This window comes from Lampris incognitus, chromosome 8 (genome assembly GCF_029633865.1).
Source record: "Lampris incognitus isolate fLamInc1 chromosome 8, fLamInc1.hap2, whole genome shotgun sequence".
NCBI classification, from domain to species: domain Eukaryota; kingdom Metazoa; phylum Chordata; class Actinopteri; order Lampriformes; family Lampridae; genus Lampris; species Lampris incognitus.
This window is the reverse complement of record NC_079218.1, coordinates 5,323,291-5,349,168: the sequence shown is the minus strand read 5'-3', so window position 1 is coordinate 5,349,168 and position 25,878 is coordinate 5,323,291. Positions and strand designations below refer to the sequence as shown.

Here is a 25,878-nt window from a genome sequence, read left to right as displayed (position 1 = left end):
GTTTGGAGGCGTGCCATGACAGCTGGGAAAAGCCGTTTGGAATCTAAGCCGCTGCTGGACCGCAGTGTGAAGGTGAAAGGAGCTGCTAGATGTCTCCGGGCAGCGTTGGAGACAATGACAGAAGTAGAGAGAACGGCCTTAAGAGAAAAATAATTACAATTCACAGATGACCCGGTGCTATACTCCGAGTTTTTTTTGTTCATCTGTTGCCTACACAGGCTGGTGTACATGCACGCACATGTGCGCGCATACATACACATACACACACACACACACACATACACACAAACACACACACGCCAGGCAGCACTCTATTTAATGGGCTATTCATTGCAGTTTGAGCCCAGGCTGTTACTGACCACCAGCTCATCCTCGTCTGAGTTGAAGAGGTTGTCCAGGTCATTGATGGACACCACAAGGTCCGTCTCGTAGATCAGGCTGGTGGAGGCCATGCGGTTGTGGGCGGCTGCCCGCTGGGCATCTGTGCAATGAAGGAGAGATGTACACAAGGTTAGGTTTGGTTGCAAACCCCCCCTGGCTCCATACAGTTTGGAATGCTCCCAAGAACCTTTTTAGGTTCTAGTTTTCCATTGTGGGATCTCAACAACTCATGTGTGTCTTCAAATTCTCACTGGTTTTTTTTACCCCCCCCCTTTTCTCCCCAGTTGTATACGGCCAATTAACCCCCCCCCCTTCCAAGCTATCCCAGCCACTGCTCCACCCCCTCTGCTGATCTGGGGAGGGCTGCAGACTACCACATGCTTCCTCCGATACATGTGGAGTCGCCAGCCGCTTCTTTTCACCTGACAGTGAGGAGTTTCACCAGGGGGACTTGCATGTGGGAGGATCATGCTATTCCCCCCAGTCCCCCCCCCCCCGAACAGGCACCCCGACAAACCAGAGGAGGCGTTAGTGCAGCGACCAGGACACATACCCACATCCGGCTTCCCACCCGCAGTCACGGCCAATTGTGTCTGTAGGGATGCCCGACCAAGCCGGAGGCAACACGGGGATTCGAACCGGCGATCCCCATGTTGATAAGCAACAGAATAGACTGCCACGCCACCTGGATGCCCTTCAAATTGTAATTGTTTAAGCAGCAGCTGCAGACCGTCTTCTGAGTTTATTTACTGAGGGCCTGTGGCTTGACCAACCTGCTGTACATCCAACCCAGTGAGGAACAGCTGAGAGGGAACAGCTTAACAATTACCAACCAGCTAAGTCATCATCCACATTTTGAAATGATTTCAACAAATGGCAGCGTGGTCCAGCACTGCTGACCGGTTCAGAAGCAAGGTTTACTTTGACAGGCCTGGGCATCTGGGCCCGGCAGTGTGACCGTGTGTGTACTTGTGTGAGATCAGCCCAGACAGAAAAAGCCAAAGGGGGCCACAGAGGTACAGAGAGCCGTCTTACCGTCTGATGAACCCGAGCTTCCGTCTTCTCCCTGCGAAGAAAAGAAAGAAAGGTGAGGGACGCACAGAAGGAAAGAGCGATGAGAAGATCACGCATTAAGGGGGAAAAAAAAAAAGCAAAGCTCAAATTTATATTATCTGGCACTTCACCCAATAACAATGATCAATTCTCGTCAAAAAGGTCTCAAGTACAACCAGTAAAGGGTTAACTAATATGGGCGGGCCAACACGGGGGGGGGGGGGGGTAGATGAAATAGCAGAGTCCTCGATTGGCTCTGAGAGGCTGTTTACAAATGAGCTGCGATCTGACTGGGCTAAAGCTCCAGCAAGCCCGTCTGAGCTGGAGAGTCTGTCTGCGGTAACGCCGCGGCCGCCGCCTTCTTGCAGGCGTTTCAGTTTGACGAGCGACTGCGTTGAAGCAACATCATGCAGATTCTTTTATTTGCATTAAATTAACAGCTTTAAATCCCTTCTGATGGTACACTGGCTTGTAATAGATCCTCTTTCATTCCCACTCCGTGCCCCGACACCTGTTCTTGCACTACGTACCTTGGGTTAAGTGGGTACGATCTCCCACAAGCGATATTTTTTTTCCTAGGATGTCGAAGTCAGCGTATCATCAACATGATGTTGAAGCGGTTATTCTAAGGTAAAAAGGCTGCACCATGTTGTCTGAACTGGTGACTTTAAGCCGAGTGCGTCCATTGCCGTCTTGGTGACGGCAGCCATTTGAAGAGCCTAGAAGCCCTAAATGATCTTAAATTGAATGTTCATGACAGTATATACCGTATTTCTGGGACTAAAAAACGCACCAGAGTACAAGTCGCACTCAACACAAAAACATGTTGTTGTGAGTGGGGAAAAAAGCATGTATAGGTCACGTCAGTGTAAAAGCTGCATTTATATGGTGGTACAGCAGAAATGCGCGGGTCAGGGTTTTTTAATACCCGCAACCACCCGACCTGTTAGGAGAGCTAATCTGCACCGCCCGACTCGCTAAAACAGTCATTGCCAGAGACTGGCCATGACCCACAGGTGGGTCACAGGAGATTTTACTTGGGTTGCCAAATAAATTCGCAGAACTTCTTCCATATGCTTTTATTTAAGATTTATATCTGCGGGGCAGCATGGTGGCACGGTGGTGCAGTGGTTAGCGCGGTTGCCTCACAGCAAGAAGGTCCTGGGTTCGAGCCCCGGGGTAGTCCAACCTTGGGGGTCGTCCCGGGTCGTCCTCTGTGTGGAGTTTGCATGTGCTCCCCTTGTCTGCGTGGGTTTCCTCCCACAGTCCAAAGACATGCAGGTCAGGTGAATCGGCTGTACTAAATTGCCCCTAGGTATGTGTGTGTGGTGTGGTGTGGTGTGGTGGGGTGGGGTGGGCCCTGTGATGGCCTGGCGGCCTGTCCAGGGTGTCTCCTCGCCTACTGCCCAATGACTGCTGGGATCGGCTCCAGCATCCCCGCGACCCTGAGAGCAGGATAAGCGGTTCAGATATAGATCTGCAATACACCTTTGAGCCACATGAAGGTGCTCGTTGGTATTTCTACCACACACAGTTTCCACCAGAAATAGACTAAATGCTGCACCCGATATGCGCGTTGAGCTCTCCTCCTGTGCACCGGACTGGAATGCAATACTAAAAAGTAAGTAGACCCACCTATCACATTAGCAAGCTGTAAGTAAAATCAATATGCACAATTCAATATTTGGAGTAGGCCTAAGAAGCTAATATCCAGCATAAGTAGTAAGCACATAATGGGCCTATTTTGTTGTTGTTGTTGTTTCGATTTGTCCCCTCTTTTCCTACCCAATTTTATCCGGCCAATTACCCCACACGTCCAAGCCGTCCCGGTCTCTGCTCCACCCCCTCTGCTGATCCGGGGAGGGCTGCAGACTACCACATGCCTCCTCCCATACATGTGGAGTAGCCAGCCGCTTCTTTTCACCTGACAGTGAGGAGTTTCACCGGGGGGGATGTAGTGCGTGGGAGGATCACGCTATTCCCCTGAGTTCCCCCTCCCCCCTGAACAGGCACCCCAACCGACCAGAGGAGGCGCTAGTGCAGCGACCAGGACACATACCCACATCCGGCTTCCCACCCGCAGACACGGCCAATTGTGTCCGTAGGGACGCCCAACCAAGCTGGAGGTAACACGGGGGTTCAAACCAGTGATCCCCGTGTTGGTAGGCAACAAAATAGACTGCCACGCCACCCGGCCGCCCCTGGGCCTAATAAGATTTGGCGTGGAATAGACCTGATGTGGTTAACGAGTTGACTGTTCGAATTGACTGATTGCTTGATAACCATAGCTGCACTTAAACCCAAGCCTGCTTGTTGTGATAATGTCGTGATAATGTCGTGATAACAGACACGAGCCGTTCAAAAAACTTTCAACAAGAAGCACGTTTTGACTGTACTGAATGTTCATATTGTTCTGATAACTGGACTTCTAACACTGAATCTAATATGAAAGGCTAGCGTACATTCTGTTTGTTTTAGTGATGAGAGGAAACAAACCAGAATCTGTTAACTGCCTAAATTAATTCATTCATTCATTCATCTTCAGCTGCTTCTCCGGGGTCGGGTCGTGGTGGCAGCAAGCTAAGTAGGGCCCTCCAGACGTCCCTCTCTCCTGCAACGCCCTCCAGCTCCTCCTGGGGGATCCCAAGGCGTTCCCAAGCCAGATTGGACATGTAGTCTCTCCAGCGAGTTTTGGGTCTACCCCGGGGTCTCCTCCCAGTTGGCCGCGCCCAGCAAACCTCCATAGGAAGGCGCCCAGGAGGCATCCTGATCAGACGCCTGAACCACCTCAACTGGCTCCATTCGACGCGAAGGAGCAGCGGCTCTACTCCGAGCTCCCTCCGGATGTCCGAGCTCCTCACCCTATCTCTAAGGCTGAGCCCAGACACCCTACGGAGGAAACTCATTTCAGCTGCTTGTATCCACGACCTCACCCTTTCGGTCTCTACCCAAAGCTCATGACCATAGGTGAGGGTTGGAACGAAGATTGACTGGTAAATTGAGAGCTTTGCCTTCCGGCTCAGCGCCCTCTTCACCCCAACGGTCCGGTGCGACGTCCTCATTACTGCTGATGCTGCACCAATCCGCCTGCAATGCATTTATTTGGTCTCATTTATAAAGCATTTAATGTGTATATTTTTTTCAATAACAAATACATAAAACGAAATTGTGATTTATCAAACGTATATCTCATCGAAACGGCAGTAAATATGGTCAGGAATGGTTCATTTACGCACAAATTTGATCCCTCTCACAGTTTATAGGTAAGACCTATTGTGAATTGGGTCACGATGGTTTTAAAAAGTGGGTCCCCAGAAAAAAAGTTTGGGAAACACTGTGCTAAAATATACGTTAACAACCCGAACCCGACCCGCAAACCTCCAAATTTAGGCTCGGCTCCAGCAAAGTGAGCAGTGTTGCACTGTTTGGTTTTTGGGCTGTTTGCCCAGCATAATACACTGACTGACTGTAAGGCATCGCCTATTGTGTCTCAGCCTGATGGTGTCTGGGTCCACACTGCTAAATAAACAGACGGATTGTTCCAAACGGAGTAGCAGCAAAACAAGTAACCTATCACTGAAGACATTAACTCTCTCTCTCTCTCTCTCTCTCTCTCTCTCTCTCTCGCTCTCTCTCACACACTAGCACACACACACACACACACACACACAGAGATAGGTTTGGCGGGTGTAAACAAAAGCTACGGATACCACTTAGGGGGGGAAAAAACCCGTGGGTGAAGCCTCAACACTAAAACACATGCACTGACCAGAACCACCATCGCAAATTGATGAAAAAGTTGCTTGCATGCGTGTGTTGGGGGGGGGGGGGGGGGGTGTAAAAGAGCATTTTTTCCGTCCGCTGCTGGATTCGATCCGGGGTTGTGCTGCACCACAAGGCGACATCAGTAACTGCTCGACCAAGAAGGGCCGACCCCCTGGCGATTGGTCAGCGAGTCTTTTTGTAGGTTACAGTGGTCAACCTCTCCCGGAAGCACGCGCTTCGTTAAACCCGCGCTCCGAGGAGACTTATGAGGATCTGCACGCTTCCGGATCCCACCGCTGCCACCAATGTAACCGAGCGATTTCCTTGCCCGGTGTGGGATTCGATCCGGAGTTGTACTGCACCATAAGGCGACATCGCTAACCGCTCGACTAAAGAGACCGACCCGCTGACGATCGGTCAGTGAGTTTTTGTGTGTGTGTGTGTGTGTGTGTGAGCCTAGTGGCCTGTCCAGAGTGTCTCCCCGCCTGCCGCCCAATGACTGCTGGGATAGGCTCCAGCATCCCCGCGACCCTGACAGCAGGACAAGCGGTTTGGATGATGGATGGATGGATGGATGGACTAGTAATGTACAGCTTAGCCTATTGCACGCAATGTTCCTGTAAGTTACTGATAACTTAAGAGATGTTGTGTTGAGTTGTTGAGAGAGTTACTCACGCTGCTTTGTCACCTTTTGACCCGCCTGCCTGAACCCGTGGTATTTCTTAGTAAGCTTACCCAAACCCTCCTGACCCGTGTGTCACTACGGTACAGTATTTTTTCAATTGAGTGACAAGATTAAATAGTGCCATCTAGTGGCCGTATTTGAAATGCAGTTTATTCGTCCCACAAAATTGCAATCAATCAATCAATCAATCATCCATCCATCCATCCTCCCAACCGCTTATCCTGCTCTCAGGGTCGCGGGGATGCTGGAGCCTATCCCAGCAGTCCCTGGGTGGGAGGCGGGGGAGACACCCTGGACAGGCCGCCAGGCCATCACATCTATCTAACCAAGCTGATCAAAATGCACCGCAGGCCTTGAACTCAATGAAGATTGTTTCCGTACTTTCTTGCACATGAGCAGTAAAGCCAAGAGGACTCCATTCTGGGTGCTCCGCCACGTGCGTTACTCAACCGTCTGACGAATGCTTTCTCCCACTGCCATCCTACAGATTTTGGGTAAGTTCATGAATTATTAAACGCTATAAATCAATCAATCAAGTTGCCTTTTATATAGCGCCTTTGTATAAGCCGCTTTGGAGGACGAGTCGCCGCATCAGCCAGACGAGTGTTTTCAACAGTCGCCGTCGTCACCAGCTAACACGGTCACCCGTTAAACTGAAACAAAGGGACGTCGGCAGTCTTTCCTTCTCGAAATACCTCAAATTCTGTTTATTTAACGCGGCATGACGGAGAAAACGATCGTTCAAACAAATCTATGTTGGAACCTCAGCGCCCCCTGCTGCATACCTGCTGTAGATGCATCGCCACCGCTTTATTACTGCGCGGTGCTAAAAGCGCAGATGAACGATTAGTCTGCCACTATGCACAGTGTCGACTAGTGGTTCTGGTAGTCGACTAGTCTGTGAAACCCCAATCTTGTACAACACTGAACATTTAATCAGACGACATAACGATCAGCTCACATAAATACTGAAACGAGGGATTAAGAGTGTTCATGGACGGAGACGAAACGCCGAGCACTGAAGGCACACACGTCGGAGAGCACGATGAGTGTGGACCGAGCGGCAGTCAGACTCTGAAGCCAGTCAAATTACACAGGTGCCTGGAGGCTGTGCTCTCCAAAGAGACTTCTGTTTATTTTTGGCACCCTTCGGAAAAAAAAATAAAGAGGCAAGGGAACGTCGGGAAAGAGGGGGAGGAGAAGAAAGGGGACTGCTCGCCTCTGCTGTGGCAAATGAGATTTCCACCGTGTATCGGGGAGAAATCATGATCCGAGGAATGGCCTCTCATTCGAGCGCCCAACACATCGATATCAGGGAGGGCTGGCCTTCTGAGCGCACGTGGTGTGTGCTTGAGAGTGAGTGTGTGTGTGTGTGTGTGTGTGTGTGTGTGTTCTCCCACACCATGGGCCGTGTGTACACAGTGTACTGTGTAGCCCTTGCCGGAGAATGGGAATTCTATGTTCTAGCCATTGATTTCATTACGCTTCAAGGTTTTTTTTTCCCTCCCTCGGTGTAAAGTGGGCTTTAATTCGTTTCCCGTAAAGGACCAGCAGCACACAGTAGAGTAAATATCCACGCCAAGGCCAGAACCTATAGGTGCTAATGCTACCCCACCCCCACCACCCACCCACCCACTCAATCAATAAGCTGCCCTTGGGCTAAAACACTTGGGAGTGGGTGAACATGGCTCTGTCTGTGCACATATAACTGTTTCGCATACAGCATGCACATGTGCAAATTCCAGCTTTGCAGCACTGACCATTTTTAAGGGGAGGGCGATAAAGCCAAAAACCTCCATCACGACACTGTGACGGTATACATCACGAAGAAGTCATTGTTCTGTAAATTCTTCTTCTTTTTTTTGGACCCCCCCCCCCCCACTTTTTTTCTCCCAATTGTACTTGGCCAATTACCCCACTCTTCTGAGACGTCCCGGTCGCCCCTCTGCTGATCTGGGCAGGGCTGCAGACTACCACATGTCTCCTCCCATACACGTGGAGTCGCCAGCCGCTTCTTTTCATCTGACAGTGAGGAGTTTCGCCAGGGGTACGTAGCACGTGGGAGGATCACGCTATTCCCTCCAGTCCCCCCCCCCCCCGGAACTGGCGCGCCGACCGACCAGAAGAGGCGCTAGTGCACCGACCAGGACACATACCCACTTCCAGCTTCCCACCCGACCAAGCTGGAGGTAACACGGGGATACAAACCAGCGATCCCTGTGTTGGTAGGCAATGGAATAGGCCGCCATGTTACCCAGACGCTTTGTTCTGTAAATTCAATTAAGAGATGATTCAAACTAACCATCCATCCATCCATTACCCAAACCGCTTATCATCCTGCTCTCAGGGTCGCAGGGATGCTGGAGCCTATCCCAGCAGTCACTGGGCGGCAGGTGGGGAGTGCGATACAGTTTGTTGAGTGTGGTTTTTTTTGTTCGAGGTTGGATTTTCTAAATCCAAACCATGTCCACATGACAGAAGTTGCATCCTTTTAGTAACAAGTTCTTCTCTCTCACTTTGGGATGGTTGGGATGCCTCCTCCTGCTCTGTATTTACAATTTCACTCTCCTCCTCCATGTTTCCTTGTCGCTTTCACATCTTCTTGAGTTTTATGGTGGTTGGCAAACAATGGGGCGGCACGGTGGTGCAGTGGTTAGTGCGGTCGCCTCACAGCAAGAAGGTCCTGGGTTCGAGCCCCGGGGTAGTCCAACCTTGGGGGTCGTCCCGGGTCGTCCTCTGTGTGGAGTTTGCATGTTCTCCCAGTGTCTGTGTGGGTTTCCTCCGGGGGCTCCGGTTTCCTCCCACAGTCCCAAGACATGTAGGTCAGGTGAATCAACCGTACTACATTGTTCCTAGGTGTGAATGTGTGTGTGTGTGTGTGTGTGTGTGTGTGTGTGTGTGTGTGTGTGTGTGTGTGTGTGTGTGTGTGTGTGTGTGTGTGTCGGCCCTGTGTGATGGCCTGGCAGCCTGTCCAGGGTGTCTCCCTGCCTGCTGCCGAATGACTGCTGGGATAGGCTCCAGCATCCCCGCGATCCTGAGAGCAGGATAAGTGGTTAGGATAATGGATGGATGGATGGATGGATGGATGGATGGATGGATGGATGGATGGATGGATGGATGGATGGATGGATGGATGGATGGATGGATGGCAAACAACGTTATGGTGCCTTACTGCCACCAACTGGTATGGATTGTGCGCTGCTGCCCAAATCACATGAACCAGCTCCCACCGTTGAAACGGTATTGCAACCAGGGGACACATTTTTACCGTCCCATGGTTTTTACCGTCATATCAGCCAACCCTACCATATGTCATACCATGCTGTTTGCATGCAAGATCCCCACCTACCCCCCCCCTCCACTTTCCCTCTCGGCTTAGCACCGCTGTGCAACTAAAGAATGTGGACAGAGCAAGCAGGTGATGGAGGCCTCAACGCATAGACAAACACAGAGCCTCGGGTGCAGTCCATCTCTCTCCGGCCTTCAGCTCTCCCAATATGGTCACTGGAGTATCTGTTAAAATTCTTGCCGTTTGTAAGGCAATAACAAGGACTGCTGGCAGGCGTTCGAGCTGCCCTTGTTTCGAACTGCATACAAGCAAACATACAGGGGTGGTGGTGGGGTCGGTGGTAAGGATTACTTCTTCAGCCCACACATGACTGGCTGATTAGAAGTACACAGTAAGAGAGCACGGCTGTCACACTGAGGCACCGTCAATGTAAATGGAGACATAGGGAGGAAGGGGGTGCACGCACACACACACACACACACACACACACACAGTGTAAGGAGAAAGTGGCGGGGGGGGGGGGCTCCAAAACGCACTTTTCCCACTGGGGAAATGGTTCAGTGGGAAGTGCCTTCACTCTTAAATTCCAGTACACACCGGGGGGGGGGGGGGTGAGTGGCTCAGCCCTTGCCTTGGAGAGCAGGATGAGCGGCAGAGGAAAATACGGGAGTGTGCTTTTTAAGCTTAATGGTTCAGTGAGCCATGTTTCTTTCCCCCGGTAGGCTCCAGCCTCCATGAAGGCTGGTGCAAGCATAAAGCCAGGGACCCAACACACACATGCGCACGTGCACGCACACGCACACACACAAACACACACTTAATCATCCTCCTCCTCGAAATACTGGGGGCAAAAAGCGGCCAACAGGTGGCCCGGGTCTGGAAACAGAGCCAGCGCTCTCATAACAGCCCCACAGGCAGGAGGAATGGACAGCGGCAAGGCATGCGGTGGGGTGAGGGGTGGGGCAGGGTGGGAGGCCAGGTCGAGTGGGAAAAACAAAACTTGGAGGAAATTGGACCGGCTAACTAGCTGGTGATCCCCTGGGCTCTGGTAACAATGGGAGCTCGGGGCTAGCTTCCTGTTGGTTTAGATTTGGCCACGGAGAGCGGATGCGCTTGGAAAGGGGTCGGTTTGCACAGTTATTTTTACACTCGCATTGCCGAAGATGCTGATGGCCCATTTTCTGCCTTGCCCATTCCCTGAGCCCAAGAATGAGCCCCGTATCAACTTTTTACCCCTACGGCAACCTGACTGGAAGGTGACTGCTCAGTTATTCCCTGTGCAGAGAACCCGTCATTACAGAGGCAGCAGAAGCTACAGGGATAGAGCGGCGGGGCTTGTGACCCAAGGGTGCGGTAGGTAAAAGTGAAATAAGCAGTGCCACCCTTGCTTAAAACCCTTAGGTGCTATTGAGCAAGGCAGCTAACAATCCAATGGAGCAATTAAATCGGCCCCAAACCTCCCAGGAGGAGAACTGTAGTGGGCCGGTCCTGGCGTGAGTGCACATGAAGACCGTGTGAATGTAAAACCGCCATGCTGGAGGAGAGCACGCACTCTCAGTCAACTCCAGGGCTCTAAATTAACAATGCCCCGTCATCCTGGGGCCAATAAAAAACTGACTCGGGACAAATTAATACGCCCTTCGAGACAATCCTGGGACAAAACAGTATTCCCGCATGAAGCAGTGCATGATGCCGATTCCGTAAACCAGACAATAAAACACGGAGGACTGACATATTTGCAATCGATCGCGAGTCTCGGCATTATATCACTTTCACATCCCCTCTGCAGCCGCGAAAGCCGGTACGCCGTAGATCTTCTCAGACTGCTGGCCTGTGCTGTGGCGATTTAGCGGACTCGTGTTAAGAAAGCGTTTCACTTACAAGCGACACGGTTCCCTGTGAAGATAACGCTAACAGGAAGTGCCACCGAGCGGCCGGCATCTTCACATCACTCACAGCACACTAAACACTTACAAGCTTCTGCATTTGGGGCCAAGGAGGTAGGCGAGAGCTTGACTCTGTAGTTCTGAGCAGCTGTATATAGTATATATATGTTTGAGGATGACAAAAACACATCTCTTGGGATGGATAATCGGTTATGATAATCAGTTATGAGCCGACGCTGACGTTTGTTGTTCCTGATGACTGCAGTACATTTGATGCAATACGATTGGATTACGTGTGCTGGATAGTGATTTCCACAAAATGCGGCAACACAGCTTGTTCCATACGGCAAATGTGGCGCTGACCCGAACGCTTCGAAGCCCTCGATCTTTGTCATGGTAATCAACGGCAAAATCAGGACCCCCCCCCCCCACACACACACACACACACACACACAAACCCCTCCCGGAAACAGTAAATGGCAGTTTGCAATACACGGGCACGGGAAAAACAGCAAACTGCGCTCTGGAGCCAGCAGGACGGCGAAAAACAGTACACGACGATGGGTTGCTATGGTGACGTACTCTTTGCAGAAAATATAAATCAGATTGTACAAAACTGTTTCTGTTTGTTTTATGTAATCGTATTCAATAATAAACACTGTGTTTCGCTTTGTGTCGAAATAAAAAACAGCTACCTAAGTATTTTTACTATGGAGCAGTGCCATCTGCCGTTGTCGGCATAATTTGCCGGTGTCGTCCGATTTTACCGTCCTGCTCTCATCGACAATAATGAAATCCAGTGTCCACGTGGGCGCAGCATGCTGGTGCTCGTCTCTAGTTTGGCAAGATGTCCAAAAAGCCCCCCCTGTCGTAGCGAGGCTTCGAATACCTTCGAATACTTGCTGCCGAATAGCCCTTTCCGTTACCTAAGCCCGCTTATCCCAGTTGGGGTCACGGGACGCTGGAGCCTATCCCAGCAGTCATTGGGCAGCAGGCAGGGAGACACCCTGGACAGGCTGTCAGGCCATCACAGGGCCCACACACACACACACACACACACACACACACACTAACACCTAGGGACAATGTAGTACGGCCGAGTCACCTGACCTACATGTCTTTGGACTGTGGGAGGAAACCGGAGCCCCCGGAGGAAACCCACACAGACACGGGGAGAACATACAAATGCCACACAGAAGAAGACCCGGGACGACCCCCGAGGTTGGACAACCTTAGGGCGCCACCGTGTGCCACCGCGCCGCGCTCCTGCCGAATATTCGAAGCCCAAAAAAAGATATTCAGGCGATCCAGGCAAACGGTTGAGTTCTAATTAACCTTTACAACAAAATCAGGTCATTTAATAACGTCAGCTGCTCAACCGTCACTTCCTGAACCTTCACCTTGACTGCCACGGTTCTTTGAATGCAGTGGAAACAAAAACCCTGGTGGAGTCTCGCTTCGGTCGGTCAGTGTGCCCTGAACTTCATATGAAAAGTGAAGTTCAGGGTACACTTAGCTCACTGAACACCGCAGGTTAGCACCCTGGAAAAGGTCTGACCAATCACACCCAAGGTTGACAGAAGCGCGTCACCTTTACATTCCTGGTATGAACGCTTTCAGAATACATAGTCGGGCAAAGTCGCTTCACACAATTCATTCACGATGTACAAAAACAGAGTGACAGCTTCAGCATGATAAAAACTGACTCAAGGATGACTGATTTCAGAATTTGGGATGGTACGGGGAACAAAGTTCCTTTCAAGGCCTACAGCCCCCCCCCCCCCGCTTTTATTCGTGGATTAAAAATCAAGGGGGGAGGGGATAAGGAGCAAACTCAGTTTCGAAGACTGTGCAACAGGAAGCATACAACTAGTCTGAGGGTCAAAACCCACGACCTGCTGTTTCAGGGACAACCGGTCAAAACCCACGACCTGCTGTTTCAGGAACAACCGCTTAAAGCAAGACGCCGGCCGCGCTCACCTTGTGTTTCTTGCCGGCCTCACGCTCAGAGCCCACTTTGTCCTTCTTGTTGGAGAAAGTGAATTTGACATCTCCTTCCTCAAAGGCATAAGGGTCCACCTCTGGCTCGTGGTCACCGTCGCTGATGGCGGCGGACAGGTACTGGTTCTGCCTGACCCGATACATCTGAACACGCTCTTCGGACACTTTCAGTGGGCGATGGGTTGTTGACATAAGCCTGGGGATGGGGAAAGCACAGATGGCACCATTATGAGACCATGTTGGTTGATCACATTTGAGTCATTAATCACAAAAAGGCACAGAAATACTTTTTCACTGCTGGTTAAGAATTCAAGGGCTGAACTTTAAATATTGCCCACTGTGGAGAGATAATGCAGTATTGTACTCAGTATCAGCACAGAGGTACACTGGAAAAGTGATGGACTTCACCCCCCCCCCCCCAACATTAGAAAGATTTGAAATTCTTACCCCCCCCCCTTTTTCTCCCCAGCTGTATACGGCCAATTACCCCACTCTTCCGAGCCGCCCCGCTCACTGCTCCACCCCCTCTGCTGATCTGGGGAGGGCTGCAGACTACCACATGCCTCCTCCGATACACGTGGAGTCGCCAGCCGCTTCTTTTCACCTGACAGTGAGGAGTTTCACCAGGGGGACGTAGCACGTGGGAGGATCACGCTATTCCCCCCAGCCCCCCCCAGAACAGGCACCCCGACTGACCAAATGAGGTGCTAGTGACACATACCCAAATCCGACTTCCCACCCGCAGACACAGCCAATTGTGTCTGTAGGAACGCCCGACCAAGCCGGACGCAACACGGGGATTCGATCCGGCGATCCCCGTGTTGGTAGGCAACGGAATAGACTGCTACGCCACCTGGACGCCTGAAAGATTTGAAATTCTTTCATGTGTGGAGAGATTTAAAAACAAGTCTTTGCTGATTCCTGATAGGTGAGTTTTAGCGCTGGAGTTTCAGTGCCGTGGCCTGGTGATGTAGAACCAACATTTAATGACACTACTCCAACAACCTTCTCCACAACAACAAAAATGGCGTAGAAACTGAAATACTCCAACAGATGATATAGCTGAGGCTGGCTGCAACTTGATGACTGTCTAACAATAATGTTCATGCCAGCTTTATGGAAGCTTTGACACGAGTGCTGATTGCTCACAGACTATAGACTGACAGATTCATGACTTGTTATTGTGGCTCATCAGAACCGCCTAGCCTGTGGCCTACTTGTTGCATCTCATACACAGCACGGGGAGAGAAAAAGAAAAAGTTACTGGCTACTCTTGCAGGAAAGGAGGGACTGACCCGCTCATGGTCTCTCTCTCTCTCTTTTTTTTCTCCATTACTCTCACTCTTTCCCCTCTTTTTCTTGCCCCTCTCTTGTCTTGCCTGACCGGTTCTGATTCAAGTCGACGGTGTGCAGTGGCCCGGGCCAGAGATTAGCTGCCATTCAAAGCCATGGGTGTGAGGATTACAACACACCAGAATAGCCCAGCCCAGCTGCCAGCCTCTTGGGATTGCGTAACACCGCCAGTAATTCCCACCATGGCCGGCCTGTGGCCCGCTGACCTGCAAGCCCATCCGCTGGAGAAGACCCTCTCTCCCTCCCTCCTTGACCCCTTGCGTTATCAAGGACCACAGCTTCAGGTCGGTGCAAGTCTTTCTTCAGGCTAGAAGATAGGATTTCTATCGGCGCAGCAAGCTTCACCGACTTCAACTCCATTACAAAAGCAGAGGTTAACCTTTATCTAACACCATCCTTACTCTCCCTCTCCCTCTCCCCCAGGCTCGGTGTGTGGGTGCAAGTACGTGTGTGTGAGGGGAATCAATGCATTGTGCTGGCCCTGCACATTAGTGATGTATGATGTCAAAAGGGCACATAGCAAGAGATTAACATGCTGTGTGCTGCTAAGCACTACACAGAACATTCTGAAGCTAGTGAACGGGTGAACGGCAAAGAGGTGGGGGTGAGAGATAGCGTGAGAGGGAGAGAGAGAGAGTGCTTTGCACCACCGCTCTTTCAAAACAAAACTTTTGGAAAGCAGTCCAAGAGGGGGACAGGGCTGCTGTGTGTGACAGATGGAGATGGTGGTGGTGGTGGTGGGGGGCGGGATGCTTAACCCCTGAGTCAGCCAGCAAATAATTGAAGCCTGCAACTGCAAGTGGGAAGTTGATTATCAGGTGCCACTCACTCGGTGACGGACACCAGGTTGTCCTGTGACGTCGACGACTCGTCTCTCAGCTTGTCCCCAGGCAGCTGCAGTGTTGGCAGCTCAGCTTCTTTCCTGCGGGGCAGGTTGAAGAACCTCCAGGGGGCATGAGAGCTGTCCTCCTCTAAGTTGACTGCTGGGCCCACATACAAAGTGGGCTCCGGGGGCTCGGGGAAGGCCGCCACCCCTGTGTGTGGGTGGTTGGGGTGGTGGAGGAAGTGCTGGGTCAGACCCTCGAGCCCACCGGGCTCCTCACCGCCGCCCTTCACCCCTACAAGGCAGGGCTCCGGGGGTGGCTGGTAGAAGTGTTGACTGTTGGGGGTGGAAGGGTTCTTCATACCCTCTCCCGTATCCTCGCTGCGCTCGCAAGGGTGGGGGCTGAGTGGTGGGGGTTGAGGGGAGCTAGCCTGCTCTGATGGCCCCGTGCCAATGGTGCCGCTGTGGAGCTGAGGGGGCTTTGGGATGGCGGACACATCGGTGGGGCGGATGCTGGGGAATCTTCCCCCGTCTTGGCCCCTCATGGCCAGCCTCTGCCCGGCCGTCGCCTCGGTGTCCATGGAGGCGTCGTCGCTGGCCAGGCTGCGGTGGTGGAAGGGCGTCTGGGGTCTTTTTTGCTGCTTGTCTCCCTTTTCCGGCTTCTCTCCCCCGGCCTTGTGCTTGGTGGCGGGCTGGGAGGCCTGGCCTGCCGACTGTGCTTGGCCTGGTGTGCTGCCCGTTCGCTGTTTTACCGATTTATATCTGCCAGGGAGAAGACAAAAGGGAGAAAGGCGTTAGGCAACGAGGCGCAGCAGATGCCAAAGTGAAACAGCAGCGGAGAAATGATGAAGCCAGAGGGAATCTATAAAACTTGAGAGATGCAGAGTGACTCATCCTTATACTTCATGCGCTGACAGCTCTTTTGCAGACACAGTAAAAACTCTCCCACCTGCTTCTTCCTAAAAACATCAATTACTTCAATTACTCTCACCTGAAACGGGGCCTCTCCACTTATCTGTCTCAAACCAATTAGCCAATAAAGAACATTTACTTTAAACAGAGATTAAGTGGCAGAAGTCCAAGTATGCAATATTGACTGGCTCTGCAAAACACGCCCGTAATTTGCTCGATAACTCACACCGCATCTAATGAATAAATAAATATTGGCATTTTTTAAGCACACATACAAGCTTTTTCCCATGACATTTTTGAGCGGGCAATGAAGCAGCTAAGAAAAGGGGGGGGGGTGGGGTTGCTTTGAGTAATTTACACACACACAAACAAACACACAAAATAGAAAATCCAAATACACTTAATGTCATCTCACTCTCATAAGCACAAGGATCTTTATCATCAGAAAACAAAACATCCCTATCCTCTACCTCCGTCCTACTCGAGTGAAGGGCTGCTGTTACTGTTCTGTTTCTCCTCGCTACTGTCGCACTTCCCTGTTGACCAACCTCGCCACCGCAGCTTTTCTTCTGCCACTGTCAACGCAACCCTGCTCCTGCAGAGAGACCCGTGCTTGCTAACCTCACCTCTGTGGTTAGCAAGGCTAGCGACGGGGTTTCTTTAGCCTCCCTACGGCTGGGTCACCACCGACGCTACTCTCGTGGTCACCGAACAGGGTGCCGACAACTGAGCCATGCCTCTTTAATGGCTGGGGCAGTTATTTGTCTTGACAACTACGTGGCAAAATAAACAGACTAACAAACACACACACACACACACACACACACACACACACACACACACACACACACACACATTAAAACTGCTGCTTAGGGCTTCCCGTCTAAATGCTAATTTGTTGGAATCCAACAAATTAGCATGCTGCAGCTGACTGTTCCCATCTTTCCTTGCTCCCCCCTGTGGATTAAACCTGGTCACTCGTCTCCCGGGGTGGGAAGGAAGCCTGGCACAGGATATCCGTGATCAAAAGATATCCTTGGTTGCCTGAATACAGCCGACCGAACAGCTCATTTTCAACTGGATTCCCCTATTGCTGGGTTTCAGGCACGCGACTTTTGGCCCAGGCGTAAAATACCTGGCGGTCAACAAACGAAACGGCCGCAGGTGATGCGGGATGCAACGCCGCCTTCTCCGAGTATTACAGGAGTTCAGAGGCCAGCGGTCGTCGGAGACGCCTCAATAAAACTAGCGTATGTGACGGAACAGACCGCGACGAATTGAAACCGAAAGATTTCTCGTGCGACGTGAAGGATGATCCATCTGTTGAGTCTCCAGACATTTCAAACTACCTGGTTCTGCAAACGTCGTTCTACTCAGCAAAACAAACGAAGCCTTCAAGCGCACGCAAGCAAAACAACTCCATCACTATCGTCCCGCGGCCTAGGAAGAGCAATCATTCCACGCCAGGCTTGGGAGACTGGACGAATTTGGCAATCGGTGATTGGCTGAGTCCAATCCCTGGTTGGTGATTTTTTTTTTGGGGTGATTTCTGTCCTTTTAATTTGCTAATGGTCTGCCTCCTCAAAAACTCAACTTGGTAAATAATGAACCTGTGGGGTGCGATTTTAAGTGTGTGTGACTAGGAACTGGCGGTTGGAATTGGGCCATATGCACGTTCTTCTTGCACCGATTTCCGCCGGGTCTTTCACACAACAGGGCAGTGCGTCTATAGTGGTTGCTGTCCCATCAGTTGGTGCTGAAAAGCAACGTCAATTCATAAATCATGTTTGAGAGCCAGACCCAACACTGTATGTGCATTTGTGCACCCTAGTTATGTTACCCCCCACCTGTTTGTTCATATGGAGGCTGCAAGCGGAGGCATCTTTCATCTGACACCACCGGCCTCTTTTTTTTCTTTTCTTCTTCTTCCCTTAATCATGTCAGGCATCTTGTTCAGCCTGTCTTTACAGCTGATTGCCTGGCAAAGAGCTAAAGGTGGTTTATTTTGTTTAACTGAAGAAGCGTAGCCGATAGGCTGTAATGCTTCAGTAAAATCAGAGTTCCACCTTATTGCTCGTGCACACTGGTAGAGTTAGAATCTTTTGCCGGCACTACTCGTTTTTAAAGACGGCAAGCGACTTCATTCGGGTCCTTCGGCTTGCCGGTTGTCTCCGGTTTAAAGCCGAACTAATCCCAGATAGGGGATTTTGTATTCTTTTTCGCAACGAGCCCTTCCATCGCTGAAAATGGACGGCATGCGGCCGCCCCCGGTGAAACTCCTCACTGTCGGGGGAGAAGAAGCGGCTGGCGACCCCACATGTATCAGAGGAGGCATGTGGTAGTCTGCAGCCCCCGTTCCCGGATCGGCTGAGGGGGTGGAGCAGCGACCGGGATGGATCGGAAGAGTGGGTAATTGGCTGGATACAACTGGGGAGAAAAAAGGGGAGGGGGATCCGGGGGGGTGTGGCTAACGTATGAAACAGGATTAAGAGTCATTACTGTGGATTAATTTGTGCGATAACCACGTGCCAAATATCACAAGCCACCAAACACTGGCAAGGTGAGAGTATTAATGCGTCACGTTCATTGTGAGTGCACCTTTGTGGATTAGGAGACAGAACGAGGACTCATGCTGACGCCAGCGTTCCTCCTCTTCAGTCTCCACAGACTGCTCAGTACAACTTTACGAACACGGGTACCTCAGTCACGGCAGATAAAAAGAGTGGCGACATTTAAACTGCCACACATTAACCCACTCCTGCCTATCAGTGACTCATTTGTCAACATTAGGGAAGTGCAGAAGCACGCACACACACACACACACACACACACACACACACACACGCTCTGCTTTTTTAGCCCCGCCTTGTCCCCAAAGTGCTCCATCAGAGGTCAAACTAGTCTTTCCCCTTCAAATTATTCCCATCAGTGGGAGAATAGAAATGTCGGCGTTCCAGAAATCCGGGACCCAGCAGAGGTCTCGGAGCTGGCATGACTGTCACTTACACAAAATAGTGATAAATTGAAAAATATGAAGAATAATACGCCTGCCAAACTCCAGACATGGAAGGTGCTTGCAAACACCATTTTGCTGACTAAGAGCTTCCCCTCCAATATTTAAGCTTTCTAGATGCCGTATAACCCTCCTATTATCTTTTATTTTATTTTTCTGGCATTTTACGCCTTTATTTGATAGCGATAGTAGAGAGCGAGAGAGAGAGAGAGACAGGAAAGGCAGGGGAGAGAAAAGGGATGACACGCAGCAAAGGGCCCGGGCCGGATTTGAACCCAGGCCAATGCAGTAAGGACCCAGCCTTATGCCCACCCTGCTATCATCGTGAAGCACACATACTTGTGCATGTACAAATACCTGCATAAACCACTGCTGTAAACACCAACACGGCACGCCACTCACCTAGAGCAGGTGCAGTAAGACCTTTGCGAAGGCTCCACAAAATCCCAGACTCCAATTTTCTCCATCGGCTCCTCCTCGCAAGTACCGTTTGATGTGGCTGAAAACTTCCGCCTGCAGAGAGGAAAACACAGTCAAGAGCATGAACACCTTCTCTGACGGCGAGCCTACCATGTTCCTGTCCTCTTGCGCACACTTTCAGACACCGTGCTGCCGCTGATACACGGCTGTTGTGTCACACAAACCGAGAAGACGCAGAGGGAAACACAACTTCAGCTGGGAGTAGTGATGGCCTCGCTCCTCTGTGTAATGTGTAGTGGGTTATAAGGACCGTGTCGAGGTTTAGTTAACAGCCACACTTGAGGCCATAGTGGCTAGCAACAAGTAGCTAGAAGAGCTAGCCCTCTCAGCTTGCTCGAGGTACGACAGATGCTCGAGTACTTCCAGTATATTGTTCCAAAGGGCCTGCTGTAAAACCACTGTACACTAACCCTCGCATGTGCGAATTCAGAACGGTGTGACACTTGGGTGCTACGTGAAAAACAGGTCTTCTGAGCTCCGGCAAGGTGTCAAGTTCAACTATAATTGTGGGCATATCTCTACACTGTGTGTGTGCGCACTTGATTTGACTGATGCATACGTACTTGTTCTGGGCTCGGTTGATATTGCACTCTTGCCAGACGCGCTCCACCACATGGCTGGCAAGCCGGCGTGGGATTTTGCCCCCATGGTGGCTGGTGCTGTCCACGCTGAAGCCGTCGGACGATGAAGACAGCCTCACCCACTTCTGGGCTGAATGGGAGTCCACTGGAGAGGTTAGAGCAAAGTTAACAGATTGCTTGACAAAAACAAAACAAAACGAACGACTGACTGTTTGATAAAGGCCTTAGTGAGGTCTGTTTAGTGTTGTTATCATCCCACGGTTGACATTTTCTTAGTGTGAAGCAGTACCCGTCTGTGCCTCCTCAGGCGAGGTGGGAGGGGTGAGGGTCACTGAGGAGATGGCGGGCTCCCGCTGGGAAGCAGGCACTTGGTGGCCACCCGAGTAGACAGCGGTGCAGTGGGAAGACCCCACAGGGGCCACGACGGGGATGTCGGATTGGGGCACCAGCACCAAGCAGGCTGGGTACACCATCCGCACGCCGCCTGGATGGAGCAGAGGGGAGGATGAACCGTTAACCCCGGAAACCAGAACAGCGAAGTCACACATTTTTTATTTTGATCGACGTCATCCGAGTATCAAACCAACCACCCTACACCCTCTTCACATGTGATATGTACTGCACAAAACAATCCAATAAAATCTTGACAGGTGCTGGGATGAGTTGTGTCCTACCGACAAGAACCTCCACAGAGGCCAGCGAGTCGTCCTCCCAGTCCATGTCCTCCGTCTTGTCCTCCGCTACGCCCTCCTTGGCGCTGAGGCTGATGGGATAGAACTGGTTCCACTCCTCTATCAGCTTCTGGGTGGGAGGGTCCGACAGCTTAAACGACTGACCTGTCAGGGTCCCGTTCAAACCGAACGGACTCAGGATCACTGGTCAGAGAGACAGGGGAGAGACAAGGAGCGGGTGGGAGAACAAGACAATGTCAGTCACTGGGCATCACTCCTCCCACCTCCTTTTTTTTAACCTCTGTCCTTTATCCCACATTCATTCCCCCTTCTTCCCAACCTCCTCCCTTCCCTTCTTTCCTATATGCTCTTCATCTTTCCACCCGCCTCTCCCCCCTTCTCTTTCTCATCTCTCAATCCTCCACCAAAGCAGCGGCGCTTTGACCTTTTCAGAGTTCCTCTGGACCCTGGCGGCCCCACTCGGCTCGCCAAATACTTACAAAGTAACACAGATGCCAGTTACTGGCGAGCGATGGCCTCTCGGAGCCCATAAACACAGCCTTATAAAACGGAGCCCCTCCACGGCAAACACACTTCACCGCGCGGCCATGTGGGAGTCGTACACGAGGCTGATCGGACGGCTTATAGAACAGAGCTGCACACGGATAACAGCAGCCAAACATACATAATGCATGAGCAAACAAACCACACGCGTACCAAATCAACAATGATGTATACACACCTTGTCGTCTGCAAACCTTGTTATGCATGCATCCTCTCTCTCTCTCTCTGTGTCTCTCTCACTCATGGGGTGGGGTTATAAATGGTGCTGAGAGGAGAGCGGCTGTGTGGGTGTCTGAGTGACCATTTGTTAACGTCCCTCTCTGCGCGGCTCTTCTAGCATGTCATTACTGGACTACATGGCCTCGTGTCCTTCGAGTATTGATCCCGCGGCTGTGCCAGAGAAGAGCTTCCAGCGTGGTGAGGTGGCGAAAGACAGGGCGGAGCCAGAAAAGGACGAGGCAGACGGAGAACATCAGCAATCCGCGGGGTTAAGACAGCTAACCCTCACCCTCATAAGCGTACTATATGAAACAAGGGAAGGGGGTCTGCTCAGAAGGTCATGCCTAATACAGGTATCCAAACCTCCCACACCTTTTACATGTCCAGGCTGCATGGTGGGCAATGAGGGAAGGGGCTGTGGAGTACCCCCCCCCCCCAAAAAAAGGAGCTCTGTGTGAAGTCAAATGTCACTTAAACGGGATATCCAGAGAACCCATGTTCTCCATGCCAAAAAGCCCCTCGATGCTGTGGCATTCAGAGCACGGCAGTGAAACGCAGCGAAAGTGTGGAACGCAGCGAAAGTGTGGAACGCGCTGGCGAATGCTCATCGTCCTCAGAGTCGTTTATACTGTCGAGATGACACTGTGCACGTCCCCCCCCCCCACCTGCCCCCAGCTTATTACCTCACTGTACCTTACATCCACTAGCTCAGCAAAAAACGGGGTGACTACAGGAGGGAGACTAAACCAACAGAAAACAAACAGACGGCAGCACACACACACCACCGCCACCACCCACCCGGCTCTGGACGGTCAGATTTGCTTTAATTAAATTCTGCCCCGCTTCTTTTCTCTCGCGTGTCCCTGTGCTTCTCACTGGAAACGTGCACACCGACCCACACACACACACCATACAACCCAAGGCTAGTGGGGGGGGACTAAATTCAGCACAATTATGGAAATGGTTCGCTGTTTTCACTACTACTGACCCCCCTTCTCCATTTCTCCACCTCTCCTTCCCTCTCTCTTGCTTCATAGCTGTGAGTCTATCTCCTGCTCCCTGAAGACACGTCAAATGTGCTCAGATCAGTGTAATGGGCTGAGAGTTCATTACATTCACTCTGCGCCCTTTTATGAGGTCACATCCTGGAGCGGGCTGCCTGCCGGAGTGCTCCGCCGCGCAGTAAACCAAGCTCGGCAGAGGTGAGATGGGGCGGGGCGGGGTGCCGGGGTACACAAGTGGGGTGGGGGAGCTGCATGAGAGAAAAGGTGGTTGGATGAAGAGAAGGGGGGGGGGGTGGAAGTCAGCCCTTCCTCTCCGCTACGCTTGGCCAACCAGGAAGCGATAAAGTGTGGCAGGGAACACACACACACACACACACACACACACACAAAGACTACGTTTTTAAGCTGTGCTACCAGCAAAATAAGCACACTGTAGGTAAACACGGCTCTGGTCCGCTGATGCCCGTGCATTATCAGAGTGATTAGAGAAATAGAAGGCAGCAACTGCAAGCGAGGGCTGACATTCAGTGAGCAAGAGCTCGTGCACATTGCTGTACACCAAGTGTCCCGTCGCCAGCCAACTAGAGACCCGTGTTATCGACTTGCATGACTGCAAAACAGCCAGTCCCTCAGGAGAGAGACGTGTTCAGCCGAATCCACACAGCAGGCTGCTATGAAGCTTCTGCTTTTTTTTTTAAAGAGCAAATCTTTAACTGCTAGTGATATTATTACACCCTTGTAGTGATAATGCTACTAGCAGAGAGAGAGAGAGAGAGAGAGAGAGAGAGAGAGAGAGAGGCTGATCATTGAAGGATTATTTTCCATAAGGTGTTTCTAAAAAACCTCTTGGGGAACCTTCGGCTCGTTCAGAGTGCTTCCGATATTCCAAACCACAACAAAGAAAGCTGAACACGTTGCACCGATCCTCAGGTCTCTGCACCGGCGGGGAGTGTGCCACTGCATAGACTTTAAAATACTGCTGCTTATGTACAAATCTCTCGTTGGTGCAGGATCAAACTACATCTGTGACTTGCGTTTACCATGTGACCTTCTCGACCTCTCAGGGCACCCGGGAAGGGTCTGCTAACTGTCATAAACAAAACAGAATGTAGTAATTATGCTACACATGGCTGGGGCAGTATACCAGAAGATGCTAAACTGGGCGTCCAGGTCGCATAACAGTCTATTCCGTTGCCTACCAACACGGGGATCGTTGGTTCGAATCCCTGTGTTACCTCCGGCTTGGTCGGGCGTCCCTACAGACATAATTGGCCGTGTCTGCGGGTGGGAAGCCGGATGTGGGTATGTGTCCTGGTCGCTGCACTAGCGCCTCCTCTGGTTGGCTGGGACACCTGTTCGGGGGGGGGGGGGACTGGGGGAAATAGCGTGATCCTCCCACGCACTACGTCCCCCTGGTGAAACTCCTCACTGTCAGGTGAAAAGAAGCAGCTGGTGACTCCACATGTATGGGAGGAGGCATGTGGTAGTCTGCAGCCCTCCCCGGATCAGCAGAGGGGGTGGAGGAGAGACTGGAACGGCTCGGAAGAGTGGGGTCATTGGCTGGGTACAACTAGGGAGAAAAAGGGGAACCCCCCCCCCAAAAAAACCCAGAATGTAGGAATTATGCTACATATTCACTTTGATCCTGCCCTGAACCCTTTTGTCTTGATGCCTGCTCAATAATCCAGGGGCAGAAATGCCAGAAAGCCGAATTTATTTATTCATTTACTTTGTTTATTTATTTGTTTATTTGAATACGGACAGTGCATATTAATGAACACTGGTATGGCAGATACACATGTAAACATGCTGGATTGTAGCACCACTGCTCATTTACATCCATCGTCCCTCGGCAGGTCAAAGTAAAAGTAAAAACAGATGTGGTACACCTCAACCTATTCCGCTCACCTGGACGCAGGTTAGTGGGAAAGACGTCTCATCCCTCGTCTAAGTCACTTCGTCAGTCTCGGCTGAGTGCAGGTACCCCCGCCCTTACCAACAACAGGTGCATTATGACCAAAACCGGCCATCTAACACAGCCTTCGGTTGTCACGCAGTTCTCGTTAGTGATCATTAAGGTGGTCGCGGCAGTTTGCACATGAAACTTCCGGTCGGTATGAAACTGTTCTGTTTATAAGGTTGGGACACCTGCTGTCAGCTGAGACTGACGAAGTCACTGACATGAGTGAGGACACCTTTCTCCCATTACACTGTGTCCACATGAAGCCATTCAACTTCCTGGGATTCAAGCCTTTTATTCAATTTCTTCCTTTTTTTATGCTTTCTTTTTATCTCATGATTATAAATTTCTCTAATTTTGCTGTTTATGAATTTCCTTTTGGGCGGCACAGTGGCGCAGTGGTTAGCACAGTCGCCTCACAGCAAGAAGGTCCTGGGTTCGAGCCCCGGGGTAGTCCAACCTTGGGAGTCGTCCCGGGTCGTCCTCTGTGTGGAGTTTGCATGTTCTCCCCGTGTCTGTGTGGGTTTCCTCCGGGTGCTCCAGTTTCCTCCCACAGTCCAAAGACATGTAGGTCAGGTGACTCGGCCGTACTAAATTGAATGAGTGAATGTGTCGGACCTGTGATGGCCTGGCGGTCTGTCCAGGGTGTCTCCCCGTCTGCCGCCCAATGGCTGCTGGGATCGGCTCCAGCATCCCCACGACCCTGAGAGCAGGAACCAACTTTTCTCCAGCCAAAGTTATGAAATAAACACTCAGACATCACACCGGGGTTTTCATGTTTAGCAGAGAAGCAGACGGACGCCTCAAAATGATCCGGCGGCAAAAGAGAAGTCTCATCAGTCCTTTTCAGGTTGTCTCTTCAACTGTTTGTCTGACGACCTGCTTGTGAGCACGGTGATGCAGTTTAAACACATGAAACACACTTGTTCCAGCACAACCGATGACTTCTTCACCAGAGTTCCCTCATCAAACTTGCATGTGGACTTATTCTGGGACGGTTCTGTGCGGGCCAACCGAGCACATCAGAACACATCAGCCTATGCTGAGTAACAGGCAGCGCTGCGCAGTCACAGAACAGTGGATTTTACAATTATCATTTATCCACATGACGCGAATTCAGCCGGAGAAAATGCCAAATATACTCGAGGAAAGTGGACGCCAGACGATGAGTATTACCGTCCAGCGGTGCTCTGCTTTCTCTGGACTGCTGAGGTTTTATTTTCTTTAAATGAGCAGCA

General features: G+C 51.2%; 1 protein-coding gene across 2 annotated transcripts in view; it reads right to left on the bottom strand.

Moving 5' to 3' along the window:
* Nucleotides 1-25,878, bottom strand: part of med13a (mediator complex subunit 13a) — a 104,796-nt gene that overhangs the window by 18,018 nt on the left and 60,900 nt on the right. For both annotated transcript variants that reach the window (XR_008810582.1, XM_056284461.1), the window contains exons 5-12: nucleotides 20,897-21,097; nucleotides 20,512-20,706; nucleotides 20,205-20,367; nucleotides 19,564-19,674; nucleotides 15,243-15,998; nucleotides 13,040-13,256; nucleotides 1,417-1,447; nucleotides 360-481 (exon numbers count right to left, since the gene is read on the bottom strand). Coding sequence is in view for 1 of the 2 variants with exons in the window: in XM_056284461.1 (XP_056140436.1) it covers nucleotides 360-481; nucleotides 1,417-1,447; nucleotides 13,040-13,256; nucleotides 15,243-15,998; nucleotides 19,564-19,674; nucleotides 20,205-20,367; nucleotides 20,512-20,706; nucleotides 20,897-21,097 (1,796 nt within the window). In the remaining variant the exon portion in view is untranslated. The remainder of the gene's footprint in view (nucleotides 1-359; nucleotides 482-1,416; nucleotides 1,448-13,039; nucleotides 13,257-15,242; nucleotides 15,999-19,563; nucleotides 19,675-20,204; nucleotides 20,368-20,511; nucleotides 20,707-20,896; nucleotides 21,098-25,878) is intronic.